The sequence below is a fragment of the Cyrtonyx montezumae genome, unplaced genomic scaffold (assembly GCF_038088225.1).
Source record: "Cyrtonyx montezumae isolate F1298 unplaced genomic scaffold, pur_monq_1.0 scaffold_25, whole genome shotgun sequence".
In the NCBI taxonomy this organism is placed as follows: domain Eukaryota; kingdom Metazoa; phylum Chordata; class Aves; order Galliformes; family Odontophoridae; genus Cyrtonyx; species Cyrtonyx montezumae.
This window is the reverse complement of record NW_027071992.1, coordinates 4965366-4986186: the sequence shown is the minus strand read 5'-3', so window position 1 is coordinate 4986186 and position 20821 is coordinate 4965366. Positions and strand designations below refer to the sequence as shown.

At 43.0% G+C, this 20821-nt stretch overlaps 1 protein-coding gene across 1 annotated transcript in view; it reads left to right on the top strand.

Annotated features, from left to right (window-relative positions):
• The first annotated feature begins 4663 nt into the window (after window positions 1-4663).
• ZSWIM6 (zinc finger SWIM-type containing 6) overlaps window positions 4664-20821 on the top strand; it is a 111965-nt gene continuing 95807 nt past the window's right edge. Inside the window, exon 1 of the mRNA XM_065739841.1 lies at window positions 4664-5162. Within this exon, the coding sequence (XP_065595913.1) occupies window positions 4664-5162 (499 nt within the window). The remainder of the gene's footprint in view (window positions 5163-20821) is intronic.

Below are 20821 nucleotides of genomic sequence, written 5' to 3'. Positions count from 1 at the left end.
TGCAGGAAGCTTCTATTTCCAGTTTTTGTCATGTTTAAGCTAATAACTTGTGCATTCAGCTCTGTCAGCATCACAAATGAACCTGGACTCAGAATTCTTGAGGTGGGAGGCAGAAACTTCTTTTTTTCTAGTTTAGAGACATCCTACCAGCAATTAGCAGCTTGGAAAGTGCACTTATGAGAATCTTTAGTACGTGTTTTTTCTCTTCCTTTGCCATAGGTGAACATCTGGGTAAGAAAAGCCTTTTGTTTCCAACATTAGTGGATTGAGGCTTTCATGTCTTTCTTCAGGAAGAATTTCTACCCAATAATTAATGTTTCCTGCCACAGCACATTAGCTGTTTTGTCTAATGCACACAAGTCTCAAGTAAAGATAAGTTTAAAGAGAGGAAGCTGGATAAAAAAATAAAAAGTTTGTTTGTGCAGGATCTTAACCACAAGAAACTCTGCAATGATGCTCCCATTTAGATCACCAGCATAAGAAAAACCCAGTACCTCACTGTCCATACATTGTATGTGCTGAACTGTTCCTGCACATGTTAGTAGACTGACTGGTGGCATTCTGCAACTGACTAACTTCTGAACTGGCCTATCATGTTTTTGATGGAGGATGTCTGACCAGGAGAGTTTAAAGCTTTGAGGAATGTATTTTTATTATTATTATTACTGTTACTATTAATATTTTAAGCTTCACAGAGATATTTTACCACAACTAAGAGTATGTATTTGCAACAACGGGAAAGAATACCTATAAGAAAGATATTTAAAGATTGAAAAACGTTTTCTTCAAATAGATTAGCTTTTACTTACTTATTAAAATAATCCTTTAGGAATATAGTTTTCAAAAGGTTGTGAAGAGTAGCATTGTTCTTACTTAGTGTTCATGAATTCTGAAACAATAAACCCAGAGTGATATCAAATCTAGCTTCCTCCGAAAGAAAGGATTTTTTTGCTTTTGACTTCTTGTGGATGCTAGTAAGTTAAAAATCTGAAGAAAGCTGAGACACTCATTTCTCTATTCAGAGACTCTGAAACTCTGAACTTTGTAAATCAGTTTAGTGTGTTTCATGTTAAGAAGTCACTTGCACATTATCATTTTACTTGTAATAGTGATGCTTTTATCCCTAGGAAGTTAGTAGTCAACTAAACTGTCCCAGCAGAAATTCCAACACAATGCTCCTTATAAGGAAGAAATAATTTCTTCCCAGGGTCTATTCTTAATAAATGTAAAGTGAATGAGCTTGTTCCTTGAGGAAACACAGAGCAGCATTAATTCAAAGTGCTCTGGGACTCTGGCACACACAATGCCATTCCCTTCAGTTCATCTTGGAATGACTTCATACGTCAAGTATCAAGCCACAAAAAGGCAGAGGACACAGAAATGAATGTCAAGAGGATTTAGCTCAAATTAAGATGTTTGTCTCTTTACATTATTTTACAGTACTGGTGCAGCATGCCTAGTATTTTAAGTACATTTTCCTAAATGCTTTTGGATTCTAGAATCTGACTCCATTTTTAGAATCATCATGGAACTCAATTAGAATAAAAAGCTGTTCTTTGAAAGGTCTCTTTCAGTCCTGCTGGTTTATTTACACTTTAATAGAATGACTCCAAAATGAGCCCTAAATGAGCTAGCAATATTTATCCTGAAGTATCCAATTTGATTTAAAGGGCTAGTAAAGGCAAGATTTCTATGTTTAACTTCTAAAAATAAGTTTCTGGACACAACAACTTAAACTATTTTAGGAAACATTTTAAGCCAAAGGCATAAATCAGGCATGCTGTTCTCTTCATTGACCCATCTTTACCAACATTCATCATAACTGCCTACTTTTCCTGCATTTGAATTTTCAGAGAACTGTGAAGTCTAGCAATGTTATTATCTACAGCAGTGTTTTTCAAGTTTTTGAATGATAAATGTTAAAATACATTTGTAATCCATAAAATTTATAGCTTTCTTACAAACTGTCTTCAAATTGCTTTGTTAAATAGAAGTCCTTACAGAAGCAGGTTAAAAAAAAACCTTTTAGCGTCATAAATTTAACTGTTTCAGTATATCTCTAAGTCTTTCTTGCATTTGATTATATTAATGCTGCCATCTCTTGATCAACAGTTTAAATTAATGCTTAGTAATTTAGCTTGCACTTATTCATGGAGCTTCAGCTTTAAGAAACTTTTAGCCTCCTTTGCTAAATTTCACAGCATCACACAAAATCACAGAATTGCAGTGTTGGAAGGGAGCTCGAGATCGAGTCCAAACCCCTGGTAAAGCAGGTACCTTACAGTAGGTTGCAAAGGTAGGTATCCAGATGGGTCTTGAACATCTCCACAGAAGGAGACTCCACAATCTCTCTGGGCAACCCGTTCCAGTCCTCTGTCACCCTTACCAGAAAGAAGTTCTTCCACATGTTTGCATGGAACTTCATACATTCAAGTTTCAGGCGACTACTGCTTGTCCTGTCACTACACACCGCTGAAAAGAGACTGGCCTCATCCATTTATGACTTCCCTCTCTCTTTAGATATTTATAAACACTGATCACATTCCCCTTCGGTCTTCTTTTCCCCAGGCTGGACAGGCCCAGGTTACTCAGCCTTTCCTCATTTCCTCCTTTTCATCCCTGACCTCCTACCCTTATAGCGTTGAGAGATATTTTATCCCATGCATTAATATAGACTCTTGTTCAGCTTGAAAGCTATCTTGGGTTTTGTTGTTCTCATCTTTCCAGATACATTTTAACCACCAGGGTGACTCATGTTAGCCAGCACTGGGCAGTCCTCAATCCATTTTCTACATACAGACCATTGTTTTCTTCATACAAAGACAACTGCACACAATCTTTCTTTCAAATTAGTGCAACTAGTAGAGTGCTCAGACCTTGTATGTGCAACAGCAAGGAACGGGAATGACTGCAAGTGGTCGAATGCTCTGAAAAATGAAGAACAAATTAAACTGAGTGGTCACAAGGATGTTTTTCCAAGTAGCTCACAGAACTGAGAATGATTAAGTGCTAAGAGGTTAACCATGTTAAGTTTGCTATTCCACAGTCTCTGCTTTCCCTCCGTGTAACTCTGCAATACAGTCCTTCCAGGCTGAAAAAGAGGAAGCAAATATACAGTTCAGTAAGTTCTTTCCACAAAAGAAAAAAAAAAATCCTTCAAAAGAAAAACTAACTACGCACTTAAATACAGATAAGGTACTTGTTTAAGACATTGATTTTTTTCCGCTAGACTTTACACATCTTCCTAGTTACCCTCTGCCCTACTGGTGGGAGAAGGAAACTTCAGACTCAGATAATCTGTAAACTGTTAAGAGTGCTAGGTCAGTGCAGAGCCCAAGGAGAAGTACCATTGTTGCTTATGGCACCATTTCAAGAGCAAAGATGCCACTACTTCTTCAAGTACCCTCCAGCCCAGCAAAGAAAAAAGCATCAGCAGCATCCATATATGATTGGAAGCAGCTCTTCCTGCTGAGTGGTAGAAGGATGAAAATGTGCACCGATGGGCTTTTCTCTGGGGTTTCCTAAGTGAGTTTGGTAATTTTTCCCCAGCTCTGAATAGACAGAAGGATGACAAAATTAAGATAACAGACAGCCGTGCTACTTTCGCTTATTATGGAAGAGCTATTTTTCATTGCCGTCCTTGCCGGTTTTTACTGCCGCCTCCGCCGTGACAGGAAGAATCGTCCCAGCAGCGTTAACGTGCTATTTTCATTGCTGCCGCTGGCTCACACCTGGTACCCAGCACAGAACAGCATCCCTGCGCCTCTTTGGGCGTTTAAAGCAGAAACAGCGATGGAGCAATGCGGAGGAGAACAGTTTCAAGACGAGAGGAGCTGTTAACCAAGGCAAAGTGAGGGGGCCGGCGTTACTTCTTTGCTGTCACACAAAGGTAATCGTGAAACTCTTGTGCGTGTGTGTGTGTATGTGTGTGTTTTCATAACGTTCCACGTGTTTCCTCGCTCTGCCCTCAGAAACCAGCGCGCTATGAATAGCGAAACCGAGACCGACACCCGCAGCTGCTCCCTGCAGCGCTCGGCTCCCAGACAGCTCACATCCAGCTGGTGCCTACGGTGACAGCGCGCTACGATAACCTCAACGTCCGAGCGAGGGGACGGCAACGACAGCCGGCAAACGGCGGCGGGCGGAGAGCTCCCCGAGAGGGCGGCCGGTGCCGCCGGCATAGCGCACACCCGCACTCCGCCCGACGCTCCCGCGGAGCGGGGCCAGGCCCCGCCCCCGCATCCTGCTCCCCGCGTGACGTCGAGGGAAGCCCCGCCCCCTGTTCCTCACGGCGCGTGACGCCATGAGGCGTGCTGGGGGAGTGACACGGCGCGCCGCCCGCGGCGTGTGTGTGTGTGTGTGTGTGCGTGTGTGTGTGCATGTGTGTGTGTGTGTGTGTGTGAGTGAGTGTGAGTGCGCGCGTGTGCGTGGGATGGGACGGGGGAGTGGCGGCGCCGCGCTCGGGCCGCTCAGTTTACGGTTGTGGAGAGGACTCACATACGGCACCACCCACTGCCGCCCGCAGGTGGGGCAGCGGGACGCGCCCCTCTTGGCGTATAAGGCGAAAGGGGCGGGGATTCGGGGCCGGCGGTGGCTCGCTGCCTTCCTGGTGCCGTTTATAGGGTACAGCCACTTCCGCTGTCTGCTTAGAAGCGGCGCGATCATGGCGGAGCGCGGACAGCTCCCTCCACCCGCGAAGCGCCTCTGCTGCAGACCCGGCTACGGCTCGGGCTGCAGGCCGGGCGGGCGGGTAGGCGGCGCCGGACCCGGCAGCGGAGCGCTCTGCGCCGGTCCCAGTTCCGCGGCCGCCGCCGCCGCCCTGGGGCTGCTGCCGCTGGGCAAGACGCAGAGCCCCGAGTCCCTGCTGGACATCGCGGCTCGCAAGGTGGCGGAGAAGTGGCCCTTCCAGCGGGTGGAGGAGCGCTTTGAGCGGATCCCGGAGCCGGTGCAGCGCAGGATCGTCTACTGGTCCTTCCCCCGCAGCGAGAGGGAGATATGCATGTACTCCTCCTTCAACACCGGCAGCGAGGACCCCGCCGCCGCCCCCGGGGGGACCGCCGCGCCCGGCGGGGCCGCGGACGCCGCCGACGATAACCGCCTGCCCTTCCGCAGGGGCATCGCGCTGCTCGACGGCGGCTGCGTCGATAACGTCCTGCAAGTCGGTGAGTCACCGGGCGCCACGCCGGGCCCGTGTCGGTTAATCGCCCCTCGACCCCTGGCCCCTTCGCCCGAGCTGGGCTCTGGAGCGTCTCTGCCCCTCGGCGCGGGTGGGTTACCCCGGCCCGGCGGGGAACCCAGGCAGGTCGCTGTCCCTTTAACTCTCGCTGCCGATAATCCGGAGCGTGTAATCCCGCTTGGGTCTGCCTCCTCTCAGCGCCCACCCCCGGTAATCCGGGTCACCGCCGTACCCCGGGCCACAATGGGGGGGAGGTGCCCCCCGCGCACACACCTCCCCGGTGGAAATGAATCAGCAGAAGGCGAACCCACGGGGGTGGTGTGCGTGTGTGTTTGTTGGGGGGGGGATGCGGCGTGCTCGGAAATAAAGAAAAGCGAATGCCGGAGTCGTGTTTGAGGGAGGCGGAGGAAGGGGGGAGCGGCGAACAAAGGCATTTCTAGGGCAGCGGCGAGCCGCAGGGAGGGGGCGAGATCCGCAGCGTGCGGGCGTGGGGGGGAGAGGGTGGGGGGCACGGGGCCGTGACAGCGAGGCGTGTGTGTGCGGGGGGGCCCGCGGTTCCTCCCGTTGGAACAATGCTCCCTCCTCTTCTCTGCGTTTAAAGGGCTGTGGGGTTCGGTGCTCCCCTTCTGCCCGGGGGATACGCCTCGCCACGTCTCGCCCCCACGGTCGCCCCCGTGGTGGGCCGGGGTGCCCCTCGTCTGCGCGGAGAATCCCGAACTTCCACGCGGGGCGTGGGGTCTGCTTTGTAGCCGGCCACTTTGTTCTCGTTTTCATGTTTATTTCCCACCTCTTAAAGGGAAAGCCAGACAAAAGGATCCTGCTCGGTTTTCTAATTGTTGTTATTATTTTTTAATGTAAAAACGCATCTATCTTTATTATTTGCCCCACAGTGCACCTTGTCCTGAGCCTTTTGTTCACTCCACTTGCACTCCTCTGCATGGCCATTTATTTTTGTTGCTGCCGCTCCCAGCATTGCTGCCCTTCTCAGGGCTGTATTCGAGACAATTTTTTATTTAATCTAATTAACTTTCTTGTAAGTTTCATCATTTGACTGTCTTTCTTTTCCAAAGGTTGAGAAGTAGCTGTGGCTCCTCAGGACTGGCAGAACCAGTAGCAGAGCTCTTTTAGTTGGGTTGGCAGCACTGACATTTTTTTCTTTTTTTTTTCTCCCTTCTGCTTGCACTTGATTCTGTTTGCAAGCGATGAGGAATGACAGGAGTGCACATAGGGAGGGTTTCTTGGATGATTACATTTAAGCCAGGAATTCGCTGTGAAAATAAAGCCAAGGAGCGATAAATAAAAGATGCAATCTTTTCCAGGAGACGGACACCCAGTGTGGCTTTCTCTGTGCTTTGCTTTCAGTGACAGAACAGGGCCTCAGCAAGGACTTGTGAAAGGAAAAAGTAACTTGTTGTATAGCTCCTGAAGGGGAGGGGCATTGAGTAATATTGGCAAGGGTCAATGCGAAGAGAGAAAATATGCACAAATACAACTAAGTGTTGACTGCTGCTTCTGGAGCCCTTAAACATGTTCCAGACAAGTGCTGAAAATACAGTTGTGTTGTGTTTTTTTTCCAGCCTTCCATTGGAAAGCTGTGCTCCAGCAGTGTTGGAGCTGTTGATGGTGAGTGTCTCAGTGCTCTGGCAGCACCATGGTTGGGCCCAGAGCTTGGGCAGGGCTCTGCTGGATGCAGAGCTCTCATGCAAAGCTTGTACTGTGACTGCTGATGGGCTGGAGGGTGTGACTGGGCCCTGGGTTGGGACTGGGTCTGTGCAGCATTGGTGGGGTGCTGCCCTGGGAGAGCTGTGATGGATCTGCGTGAGTGCCACTTGGTGGCCTTACAAATGTGAACTTGTGTTCCTGTGCAGGGTGAGTAATGGAAACTCTGTTTACTGTTGCACTGAAAAGTGCAGCTGTAGGACAAAGTGCATTTTATCATGTATCAGTCCCAACAGCCTTACTTAACAGTGACAGTAACAGTGATGATCACTATAAGGAAATGCAGACTTGGTTAGTGAGGGTGAGGTTTGAAATTCGCATTGGTAGTTAAATGGATCTAAGTGCTTCCGGATTCTACGTTTCTTAGTCTAGCCTGGAATAAACACTTAGTTGCTGTGAAGAGATCTCATTTCAGGTACTAGAATTTCAAAAACCTCATGTCTATGTGCTGCTAAAAATTGTCACGTGCTCCCATGTTGTCCTCTCCACCTCTGTCTCACACGTGTAATGAAAAGAGCAAAAGGAGCAACGTGTCAGGGATGCACACTACTGATGTTTGGGGTGATCTGATGTGGGGCTGGTGAGAGCTCTGTGAGTGGTATTGTCCTGGCACAGTAATTAGCATCACTTAGTTCTGAAATACTCTTCTCCAGAGAAACTCACTTAAAATTTCTTCTTGCATCTAACTTATTGATGTTTGTTTTGGTATGTTTCAACTAGACATAAAGGGCTTTCTTTTCCTCTTTGAATGTAGGTTTCTGGAACAGACCTTTTCAACTGTACAAAATAGAGCTTTTCTATTATATGTGTTTCATTTATTTCAAACCAAGTATTTTTAGTGAAGATTGCAGGCTAAGCACGAAAGCACTCTGAGGAAATAGAACAATCTGGGAGAGAAATTAGAAGTTGACTGTGCTTCGTTTGGTGTTTGCATGAAGATGCCAGGAGTAAGCAGACAGTTTTAGCTGGTGGAGTGTATATTTGGTTCCTGAGGTTAGTCCTGAATTAGTGTACAGCCCTGCCTTGTCGTCACAGCAGTGTCTGTCAAGGATAGGAAGAGGTATGATCCCTCAATAGCACAGTTGACCTGGCGAGAGCCCTTAATGTAGCTATTCTAGGAGGAGGGAAAAAAAGCTGCCCTGTGCTCTGCTAGGTTGACTTTCTGCGTCAGGAAGGGCAGAGGCTGCCTTTACTGCAGTGTTGGAAAGCCCTGCTGCTGTATCTGTGTCCACATTAGAAACACTTGAAGTGTTTTTTTGATACGTCACGTCAGGTACTCCTAGAATGTCTTACTCTGTCTTTAATTTGAGCTTGGCTTGTCTTTTCTGCATAGACCTTGCTTGCTCATACAGGTCTCCCTTTAAGGTTTTGTAGTCTTTTCCACAGTAGCATAAGACTTTGTAATCATGGTAGTCATGCCTCTTAGGTATGAATGGCAAGAGAGTGAGTTGGAGGGAAGAAACTTCCAAGGGAAGGAAAATAATGTATAGAATTAATTGATGGGCACTTACCACAGCACTGGAATTTAATATTCATGTTGTGAACTAGGAAGCTACCTTGTGTTCAGCTGGAGTGTTGGTGTGGAGCAGCAGATGCAGTTTTCTGAACTCCCCCAGTGAAATGTGTTCAGAGGGATGCTACTAAAATAATGTCTTTTGTTTTGCTTTTTTTTTTTTCCCTGAAATTAAACAAATGAAACCTCTCAAATGTGAAATAGTAGTTGGAACTACCTGAATGATTCTTTGTCTGGTTCTTTAGTTAGAACTTGTGACTTTTTTATTTTCCCAGTTTTCTCTTAATGCTAACAATTTATCTTTGACTTGGTTGCTTTTGTCATCTCTTGCTACAAAAGAGCTACAAGTTGGTGGATGTTTTCAAAACCAGGAGAAGCCATCAGTCCAGGATTTCAGCTTTATGAGATCCTATTGGTAGCTGCTCTAATTCTGTCTGAACGCAATATTGTAAAGAACCAGACATACATGTATTATGATCAGCAACTTTCTGCTCCTTTTTGTGGATGATGATCCCAGTTAATAATTTTTTCATTCTTCCAAGCCATCTTTGCCCAAAATAGCATGGAATTATACAGCACATAAAACAAGTGTAGTTTTTCTTCTTTCAAGGTTTAATTGTTTGAGTGCCAGCAGTATAATGTGAAACACCTTTCTGCTGATTAAAACCACACCAGGTATTTTATTAGAAATCTGACACAGGCATTTTTGCTGTGAACTGAAATGTACCTTTTAGCAGATGTGTTGATCTTCGCTAGTGCCTACAATATGCATCTATTTGTTGGTTAAACATAGATGACAAGTGGATTTTGTTTTTTTCTAAATAATCAAAGTAAAATTAAGTAATGAAACTAAGGTTTTTGTTTGTGAATATAAGCACTGTGTTCTGCATTAACCTCTTGGTGTCCTGGTATGTCTGGTGGATTTTTTCCAAGAGGAGAATGTTGTGCTGAGATTATTCTCCTGGAAGAGGCTGTTCATCTACAGACATGCCACAGAAACAAGCATGGTTTCTTCAGCAGCCAGCCCAATGTTGGGGCTTGGTTAGGAACGTATGACTAAAACAAGTAATCTAGAATTTGTTAATACAATATTGTGGTAATGTAGTAAGCAAACAATATCTGACTTTTTGCTGGACTTCTTGAATTGCATCCAAAACCACTAGGATTTTGTAAAAATACCTTCAGTGATTAGAGTTTGTAAGTCACTACCAATATTTCCAGGTTTGGAGGGACAAGTATACTCATTTTTAAATATTTCTTCCTGGAAGGGAGACAGCTGAATGCATTCCAGTTTCCTTGTTAGACTTGGAATGCAATGTATTAATTAGAGAACACAGAAGCTATTTTCAGTGAGTATATATGTGTATTCTAATGGACTGTTCTTGACCTTGAAGAATTTGTTTGGAATCTTTTCTTCTTAAAAATAAATAAATGTGTGTGCAGGAAATTCTAAAAAACCCTCTTTCAAGATTAGATTAATGAACGTGGAAAAGTCAGCTCCTCCCCTTTTTGAGTCTTTCTAAAGGTACTTAATCTGAATTTCAAGAAAAAGTAAGCGTTTTTCAGTGATTACAAGAAGCAGGAATAAAAACCCTATCCAAGTATGTCCAGCCCATGACCTGGCTCCACATGTGCACTTACCATTCCCCAACAGCCAAACGTCAGTGTGTGATGATGTATATTTGCATTTCCATTTTCAGCTGACATAAGTACGTAACTGGGCATTTTCAAATGGAGTATACAGAGTTTTGACCAGACATTCAGCTCAAAAATCTGTGTCTCTTTACTTCTATAAGCTTTCTCTTAACCATAGAGAAGCACTTCTCACTTCATAATCATCCTTATCCTTGTCATCGCTTTTTGGCAGCACATATATTTGTGGACAACTGTTGTCATGGGTGAAGTACAGGAGTAACATTTTACCCAAAATCACTCACAAACACCATGAGAGCTCACAAAGAATTGCGTGCACTGCCATCAAACCAGGGATTGATGTGTTAGTCTCACACAAACAGTGTCATGTATCCCACTAGTTCTGGGTGGGGTTTTCTCTCCTTTTTTTCTCTGCTCTGCTTTTTTCTTTTCATAAAAATACTATAGATTGAAATTAGTTTTGTTACTTATATGTGTGAACTACAGTATATATTTTATGATGGCTGCTCCAAAAGTAATGGCTGCTCCAAAAGTAATGTCTGCTCTTTTTTTTTTGTTGGCCTGCAGTGTTGGAGGTGGATGTTGGTAGTATGGCGATGGAAGTTGAACCTTCCTGACAGTGTTCTGGTACATGTTGTTGCCGTGGAGCAGGTGGCAGCAGAGGGGCAGTCTGACAGAATGATGTCTGACATGGAAATGTATATGCAGCAGAGGTGTGTCATTGAGTTTCTTCATGTGGAAAAAATGGCACCTATTGACATTCATCAACACTTGCTGAATGTTCCTGGAGACCAAACAGTCAGTATGAGCATGGCGGGTGGTACATTTCAGCAGTGGTGACAGTGACAGTGGAGCTCCTCTGCTGGTGCAGATTTTGACAAGCATAGCATGTAGGCTCTAGTTCATCAGTAGAGAAAATGCATGGCTAATGATGGTGACTGTGTTGATAAGGAGAGTTTTGTAGCTGAGAATTTGCTGTATCAGTAAGCATCCTTGTGCTCTGTAGCTGTTGCATTTTCTGTGGGAATATATAGGAGGAATTAATTTTGGAGCAACTTTTGTGTGTGCAGCACAAAACTGTTCATTAGATGTGGCCCAGGCAAGCCAGAAGGTTGGACACTCATGCCTTGTAGGGTCTTGCCACATAATTACAAATAATAGAATAAATCCATAGTGAGACATGTCGTTGCTGCATGAGAATTTAGTAAATTGCTTCCAGTTGAAATTTTTAGAACAACAACAACAATAAAAAAACAAACACTTTAACATAAGTTTTATATTACTTGGCCTATCAACTTGTCATTATTCATTTTTGTCAGTTTTCATTTTTTTCATGTTTCATATTTATCCCCTAATTTCAAGGCTTTCCTCACTTCGAAGAAAACCATTTCCATTTTCAAAGCTTGCTTGCTTTCAGTTTAAGAAAATGATTCTATCTCTGTGTACAGTCACATATTTTGATATGTAGCAGTTCTTGAATTTGAGCCAGTTGTCATGCCAGCAGCTGATGCTTTCTCTGTCTGTCTCTCTGTGCTTTTGGAGATGAATGATTAATTAGAAGTGAAATATGTGTGTAAGGGTAAGCTGAAGCTATTTAAAAGTCAGTCATGGACAAATTGGTTTTCCTTAACAATCAGTAGCTAGTTCCTGACTTTTGCCATAGCATTTGTTGTTCTTCCTTTTTTGTTTTTATTTTTATTTTTAAATTAAACCCTTACATAAGACTGTGAAGTTTGAGTTAAAACCTTTTTAGTGAGAAGCAGTGTTATCATATTCAGCAGTTCTCACCAGTGAAGGTTAAAGTTGGGTGATATCCTGTAAGGTGTATCTGCATGGGTTCAGTTTTCATGTCACCTGCTGTTTTGTAATCTAGTTGTTGAGACGGATCCTGAAGTTTTGTAATGATGTGACAAAATATTAGTATGAAGCTATGGTAATGCTAGAATGCAATTGGCACCCTTTCTCTTATTTTCTCTTTAGCTGTTTTTCTTTGGGGATTAGATAGGAGAACTTACTGAATTTTGAAAAGAAAAATAAAAGAAGGACAAAACTTTTTTTAACTGACAAAAGCTATTCTAATTTATGAATCTGCTTGCCTGTCATAGGAACTAATTTGAAATTTTACAGGGCTTTTGTGTGCAATGAGGGTACAGATTTAATATGAATTCTGGTTGCCTGGAATGCAGTCAGCCTGATAGCGTGTGAATACTTGAGCACCGTCCAATAACTGCACTTGTGCTGGGAGAGCTGTCTCCTTGAACTTCCAGTTTTTCCTCTTGGTTCACTATCTAAAGCTACCTGTGTGAAATGCTTCTCTCAGACGGATGTGCATGCAGCCTTTGACATGGCTTTGTAGCCCTCTGTGGCCTGGATCGCTAGTAATGTTGGCTAGGGCTGGCTGTGTGCTGGTTTGCATTTTCCTCCTTTCTACATGACAATTACCATGATTTAGTGATGTCCTTGCAGTGCATTACTGTACTGGTTTCCATTGAGGTGACTGCATGCATTCAGCCTTCGTTGCCTTGGCCCTGCTGTTAAACACTAGGACGTCTAGAAAACTGGAATGTAAGTCACTATCTTAAAATAGTTATTTTGTTGTTTGTTTGTTTACTTAATTCTGCAATTGTGTAAACAGACAAGGAATGTAGCCTTCTAAAAGTAAGCAAAGAACATTCCTTTATGGTTAAGTCAGAACTGATAAAAGGCCTGCTACAGAAGCTCAGTGGACATACAAAAGAAGCTTTCTAATTTGGCAAAATTTCTGAGTGGATTCATCTCCCACTGTAGGCTTCTTACCTGTGTTTCATTAAACCTTTCTGACAATTGAAAAACAAAATATGAAAAAGGGGCATCTTTGCCTGTATAGCATATTTTAAGGTAATTGTGATGTGCACTATCACGCTTTAAAAGAAAGACCTTAATCTTTTCTTTCCCTCTAACCCTTTCCACCTTGTTGCAAATGAGTGTATTTGACAGTCTTGAAATATCTGGGAATTTTTGCTTTGGAAATGCATGGGCAATGGCTGAGAAGGTCTGACGTTAATTAGGAGGATGCTGCAAAAACTGTCAGGAAGTTCAAATTTGCACTAGTAGAGCTAGCTGATCAGATAAATCGGAAGCTCATTTACTGAATTAATATCCTAAAAAATTCAGGTGGCTTACTTTTTTCCTGCTTTATTTAACAATCTGTCTGTTTACATAAGTCATCTTTCATCGTTCATTGGTGTCAGACCTCTAACATTCTATGGGACTGTTGGAAAAATAAATGTGGACAAGTGGCATAATAGGAAGAAACGAAACAAAAGTAACAAAAGTAGGCGTTAATACATCTTTGAGTGTATTTGACTTTATTATTATTTTTTTTTCCCAAGAGCTAATTATTTTCAAACAATCATTTTAAAGTCTGGGAAAATCAAATGTTGTGTAGCTGTATGACTTCTAAGAAGTAAGATGCTTTGTTGTCCACAAGCCAAGCTTAACTGCTAACTGGTTACTGGCAGCCAGTAGTAGTGCAGAATACAGCACAGGAGCTCTGCAGCCGACTACAATGTTTAATTTATACTGACTAATGAAATAAAGGACATTTGACCACTGAGGCACTTAAGGTTGAATAAACAGTTTTATAAAGTGTGAGACAAATTTACAGTCTGTGATACAGTTAAGGATCAAGTTTGTGTGTACTGTGCTTATTTTTGTATTTCTAATGTTTGTGGGTTTGGTGATAGGATTTTACTAGCATTGACTCTTTTGGGCTTGTTTCCACATGCTTCAAGCTTGACTTGCTTTTTTTTTGTTGTTGTTTTATACTAATGGCTTGTATTTTGTCTTGGTACCTGTGTTCAGCTATCTGCTCAGCTTAGTGGCTGTGCAAGGCCTCTCTGTCAAATCTGATTCTAACTTACCCTTGTCGAGAGCATCTGGTGAGTTTTATTATCACTTAGTTTCTACACTGAGCTTTGATGCTTAGGCCAGCCTGAAGTTCAGAGTGTCACTCCATCTTCAGTGATGAATGATGGATGGGATTGTTAGTAAGTTTGTGGAAAGTACAAGCAACGTACTGCACGTAGTATGGTTTTGGGATGTCATATACTAGGTGACCAGATATTTTTGCCACTTAGCTGTAGTTCTGACCATGGAATAATGGCAGATAAAATGTCTATGTTAAGAATCTTAACAAAAATCAGTAATCACTCTGAAGTTGTCTGGTGTAGTGGGATTGCCTGGTCACAGCCTGAACCAGTGAATGAGCATCCGAGTGACCGGAGCAGAGGAGCCCAGCTCCACCTGCCCTCTCGCTCTCTCCCTCTCAGTGGCGCTTCCGGGAGCACAGATAGAGGCTCAGCGTGCGCGGGTTGCCCCCCCCTCCCCGGCTGCGTTCCTTAACTAAACGGTCGCCGGGAGGGGTGAGTTCATTCCCCTTATCTCTAATATCCCTTTCTGTAGCGCCTCTACCTCAAATAAAGGCTCTGTCACCGCCTTTGCTTGCTTTACATCTAGAAAACATGAGAAGCTTTCTGAAGAGCTTTATGGTAAGCAATTGATTACTTGCACTGCAGTAGTTGCCTCAATGAAGCACTTTTTTTTTTCTTATGTTTGTGGAGTGCTATATATCCCTGTGGAAAGCTGGTAAGTAGTGTTGGTAAAACACTTGTCTGCATATTTACAAAGCTGACCTTGTGCTTCAGCACAGCTCTTCTGAGCCCTGTGATTCTGAAGCTCAAGAACAGGGAAAATCAGTAGTCTAAAAGAATTGTTTAACACATGAGCTAGGTGGAGGAAATTTGGAATGTTTGTCTTCTGATATGCTGTGTTATGACCAGTGACAACTGTGACAACTGGCTGTACTGCTGATGTACATGCAAAATGACTGTTCTGCCAGTGATTAAGTTGTTAGCTGAAACCTTGCAAACTGACTATTAGTGTCTCATGGTTAAAATATCAAGTCCATTATATTCTGTATCTGTGTCTGGGTTTAGCATAGCTGTATTACATAGAAGCATGAAACTTCGATTTTACTTCTAGAGCAGAGGGATAACAAAATGTGTAACTGTGGTGTTAGATTTTTTAGCTCTTTGTTATCGCAAGTCTGCACGGTCATGCAGCTTTCCTGGTCAAACCTAAATGCACAAACTAATAGAGGTGACTTCAGCTGAATGTGCTACTGAATGATAGATAGTGACTAGAAATAGGACTTTATGTAACAGATGTCTCGGCAGTCTGATTGGATAAGGAAGCTGAGAATGACTTGATTAGTGTTACTTAAATTTTAGGAGCAGCTTAGTTTTACTGATGATTTTCAGTCTCCAAACTTTGCATTATGTGTCCTGGCAATAATTTACAGTCTTAATTTCTAAGTACTTATGTTGATGATAAATGTAAGTGGCTGCTAGGTGGCAAGTATGAATAACTGTTAAGGAGTAAACAAGAATTCAGCTCATTGAGTAAGATGTACCTGAAGATAAGAGGGGTAGTAAGATGCTGAGTTGACCTTTATAGATGAGAGGCTAGGAAGAAAAGTGAGGAAGTGATGATGTCTGAGATAAAGATAGAGGTCAGAGAGCTTTGCAGGTCTCTGAAGAGGTGTGTTTAATGAGGTTGTAGTCTGAATGACTGGCTTCTCCCTCTTTACTTTCAGAAGGTATTAGTGTAGGCATTAAAGGAAATAGATTTCTTCATTTTTGAAAAGTTTGTTTTGTTTTGTAGAACAGATGAGCAATCTAACTTAACTAACTTAACTATCTTGTAGATTTTGAAACTGCAGAAATGTTTAAAGCTATGAAGTGAATGGTTGCTTGTTCTGTGCTCTCCCTTCTTACATCCTAATTTCAGTTTTAGAAATTCAGTATATCTGACAATACTTTTCAGAAAGTGCTGATTTTTCTGTTAAATAAAAGGTTATTTGTGAAATTGTGGTTGATCAAAGCAGAAGCTGTTTCTATTATGTCTTGTGGGAGACTATCATTAGTGGTTAATATATATGATATATACATGTCTTTTTTATACAAGTGTTTGATACAGATTTATTAATGGGGTTAAAAACACATTGATAAACTCATATGTTACAAATTAATTTGTTTATTATAATATGTAGTCAAGTTTTTCTTAATTGTCCTAATTCTAATCAATAGGCAATAAGTGGCATAATTTTAAACCATTCTGCTCTGGAAAAGGTCCAAGTGTTTGCTTTCATATCCTTTCATTTTCCCCGCAATAGTAAATGCTTGTGAACAACTGAGTTTTGGGGCCACACCTTGTGCTGACATAGGGATAAGAACTGGAGATGCACTGAAGAAGGGATAGGAATCAGGTGGCAAGTATTGCATGGGCTTGTTAGGCACTTTATACAAAGGTAGGAAGCGGAGGGGCAGGGGGGGGGAGAAATAGCTGCATTGGTACAGCCTGAAACTATATGGGAATGTCTCTTATGTATAGAAGATACATGAAAGCACTGGAAATGCAGGGATAATGTGAGCATTGTAATCTTAATAGCAAAGAGATCCGGTTTTGTGTAGTAGAGGTTGTTAAAAGGAAGGATTTGTATATGCACGAGGGGTCAAGGAAGCATGCTGATGTCAGAAAACTGAAGACTCTCAGCGTGGAGAGTAAGCTTGAGAGGACTGAGATGGCAGTAAGATCAAAGCAGCTACTTCCTGATTACTCTAAGTGTGGAATGATAGCTAGTGAAATGTTAGGCAGGATAAATGGGGAAAATGTGAATCATGGATATATGCTTCAGTGAATCCCTGCCTGTTATGAGGTCCATCTTCCCCTCCCTACTTGAGTAACAAAAGGAAGTTAAGAAGTAGTGATAAAGTATTGAGAAACATCTACTGAAAGGAGGAAGCAGAGGAGGATGACTGTGCAGTGAGACACTAAGCTGTGATTTTAGGAAGTAAAAGGAGAGCCACAAAAGCCAGTGAAGGTCAAAAGTACCAGAAAAGGAGTACTCTGCTTATAGAAGTGCTGAAAAGCGAAGCAAATCCAAGTCCTGATAGCATTCAGAAAAATCTCCAATGGAGACATGAGTGAGAGCTGTTCCAGTGAGAGGACACTGCTGGAACCAGCAAAGACTTGGGTGGTAGAACCACATTCCAGAAATGACCTCAACACACTCAATTATTTGGCCATGGTAGAGAGAAGATGGGGATGTGGGGAAGGTGGTAGTCTAGGACAACATGAACACCTCAGGTAGAAGTTACATGGGTGAATGAAGTGGGGGAAATCTGCACTGTAAGAGTGAAGCAGTCCATATGGCAAGGCACAGCACGCATGGAGCTTTATAGGTAGGCATGGGGGTGGACTACTTGTATCTGTGTTTTGTGCCAGACCAGCTGTGACCCTAGTGACAATGTGCGTCCTGGGACTGAGTGTGGGTAGCATGGTGTGAGGGAATAGGGAAGGAATTGAAAACAGGTCCCCTTATCTTGTGCTTGCCTGCTGTCAGGTGAGGACTGGACAGGGAAATGCTACTGGGGTAGACTATGACTTGATCTTCACTGGATGTCCTGGTGCAAGCAGCGTAAGCTTGCTCAGTGCAGGCTGGAGGGACCTCAGACTGGCCTGCCTCAGCCCCTGCAAGGTTTGGGGTTGCCACACACTGCTCACACCTCTCTCCTTTCAGGCTTTTGATCAGGTGGCTTTCCTGTAGGAGCTGATGTATCTGTGAGCAAATGAGGCTTGTTAGAAATATGTACTATAGGTATTGAGTATCAGCGTGCAGTGCTGCAGCTTCTGTAGGGGCTCTCATAGCTCCAGCTAACAGTTCAGAGCCTGATGTACCAGCTGATGAAACCTGGTCTGAGGCATAAGGGTGCTGCACCAATGAAAGCCTGAGACCAGTGGACTATGGTCCCTGTAAGTACAAGCTCAGATACAAGCCCAGCATCTGTCTTGTCTAAGGCTAGTAACTTTGGGTTGCCAAACAGGTCATAAATGACAAAGACCATAAACCTTTACTCAGAGAGAAGTGGAGAATCTGAAACTGTATTTCCAGTTACAATTTAGAAGTGTTATCACCTTACCCATCCCTTCCTTTTCAGAGGGAGTGGGCACATTCCTCATTGATCAAGCCTGCTGCCGTAAGGAGAGCTGCTGTTGCAGCAGTGCAGCATGGTCATAACGTTTCCTGGTGAGGCTGGGAGTTGTTCTCCAGGAGCTGTTCCAGCAAACGTGCTCCCTCTTGTCGCTGGGTGAACTCCTCCAAGGACAGGCTGCCAAACAGACCTATCAAAATAAATGTATTTCATTGTGAAATACTCTAGTCATGAATATGGTAAATGAAATAACTGACTCATTTAGTGTGCCGTGACTCATTTGCTGCTCTGTGCCTCATTGTGTAACTCTTAGAACAGAAAATACATATTGCTGTGCTCAAACATGTATTTTAAAAAGATTTTTTCATGATCGTCATTTTCAAACTTTACCTACTGCTAAGACCAACCATTGTGTGTCATTCACCCTGGAGACATGCAGCTGCTTTAGGCTGGCTTAAATGCAGGCCACTGTCAGAGGGACACTGCAGTTCTCAAGCTTGCACCTTGTGCCAGGGTTTGTATAGCTGTGCAGTGAGCTGGAGAGTTGTCCTGCTTTGTGAGCTTAGATCTTGTTTGGTGAGTTTTACCTTGTTTATTGCCCACATGTATGCTGCTGTTGATCTAAGGGAGAGATGCTGGGAGAAGGGAGCACTAAGAATAGGAAGATTCTTTCTGTGTCAGTCACGCTTTGATCAGTTTAAAGATTTCTTGGAGCCCTGTTCTGCCTGGAAAGGAGATGGCTGCTGTGCTTGGGCATTTGCTCTTGTCATAGGCATCCTGACTGCTGAGGATCGCAGCATGAGCCTCTCCCTGAGCTGTGACATTGGACAGGCTTGTGTGTGTGGCAGTCATCTTCCACATGTCTTCATCCACTGGTCTTCCTTTTGCAGAACCTTGACTAAGATAGGAGTCATACCACCATATTCATCCTGTGATTAAAAAAAAAAAAAGTTTAAGAGCACAGGAGACAAGGGAAATACCTAACAGCTTGCTCTGGTCATATGTGTACACTTCTTTCTATATTGGTATAGCCATTGCAAAAAGTGCTTTGTGTCTCTGAAGTTCATATGTTGCTTCTTTTTCTGAGGCAGTAGTGAGCTTTAGCATACCTTTCTTTAACACAGGCTTTCAAGGTGAGTTTTCCCCTTATTTCCCCTTACTGTGTGGTTAACTTATTTCATGATTTTTTTTTTTTCCATTCGTAGCTGTTGACATGGATAAAGCAGGTGTTCTTGGCTTTTTGTCTGGTCAGACCTGCTGATCCAACACAGCTAAGAATAACCTAAAGTCTTTTCTTTGAGCTTTGGTCAGTTGCAACTTAACACACTGTGGGGTCATGGTGGTACAACAGAGACTTCAGCTAGCTTGCACGGAATGCATGAGAAGCAAACAATGGAGCACAGCCTGGGGTTTGTAGGGCTGGAAGCAAGGGAGGAAATAAACTTCGTTGCCTGTAGACTGAACACTTTTGATATGGACCTCACTGGCAAACTAAAATAGTTTTGTGGGGTTACAGTGTCATTACTGCTTCCCCGAGAAGAGCAGCAATTGGGCAGGATGTTTCAACTTTAGTATAACTTGAACAGTGTGCAAGTTAGATGACAGCTGCTTCTGTTAGGGAGGCATATTACTGAAATGATCTCTCTTCAGGACTGGAATAAAGCAGATGCATGAACTATTCCAGATGGACTGAAGTAATTCTGACCTAAGCTTGCCCATAATTGAAGAGAAGAAGGGCATTGTGAGCCCTGTTGTATATTTTGTTGATGATGAGCCAATTTTCAGGGCAGAAATGGCTTTTTACCATAAAGTGATTTAATGGGGAGTTATGCAGGTCAGCTTGGGTTAGCATACTTCGGCTTTCTCAACTGCTTGCACAGAGATTAAAGCTTACTACTGGCTCACTTTCAAAAGTAGCATGTTTTAATGTGGAAGAATTGGTCTGGGTTGCTCATTTCTTAAAACTCTCTACAGATCTGCCTGGAAGATTGTGGCTGTCAGACTGTAGTCTAAGGCATGTGTGAGACACAGCCCTTATGTTGTATTGTGCTTATGCAGGGTACTTTCCTGGTTGTTTTCTGCTGGAGTGGAGCCTGCATGACCTCCAGCCCTAATTGGAGTGTCTTATTTCCTTCTTAGCCTCTGCAGGTGGTGTTTGTCATTAATGTACATGTTTACCCGTGCTCCAAAATGAAATAGGTTCTCATTTAGGAAGGTGAAGCTACTTGGTCTGTTATCTTTTCTGCTTTACAGCTACACTGCTAACACTTGTGTAGAATTAGATATCTCCTTTCTGTCAAATCGTATTTTAGGCTGATGGTGAGTGTTTCTCACGATACTTCTGTGAGATGACCATGATTTCCACAAGCTGTGTTTGTTAAAGAAACATGTTTGTACCGCCTAGAACTCTTGTCTACTTAGTGAATGAAAAAGAGTCAGGTATCAGTCCTTCAGTTTTAGTTGCAAATAGTTTGATTTTGTAGTTTTTTTTTTCATTTTAACCCTTCTACCTCTACTCCTGATTCTTCCTTACTGTTTGGAAGATAAATACATTGAGAGGGAGTTGGCTGTTCAGAACTTCACCAGTTAACTATACAAAGTGTTGTTGCTCATGTAAAGTTAATAAGAAGGAAAAAGATCAATCTCACAGGTAATGAGAGGTTCTTTAAACAGCCTTGTCAAACAAAAATGTTCAGTTTTGAAGTTTGTTCAAAATATGTTAAGTAT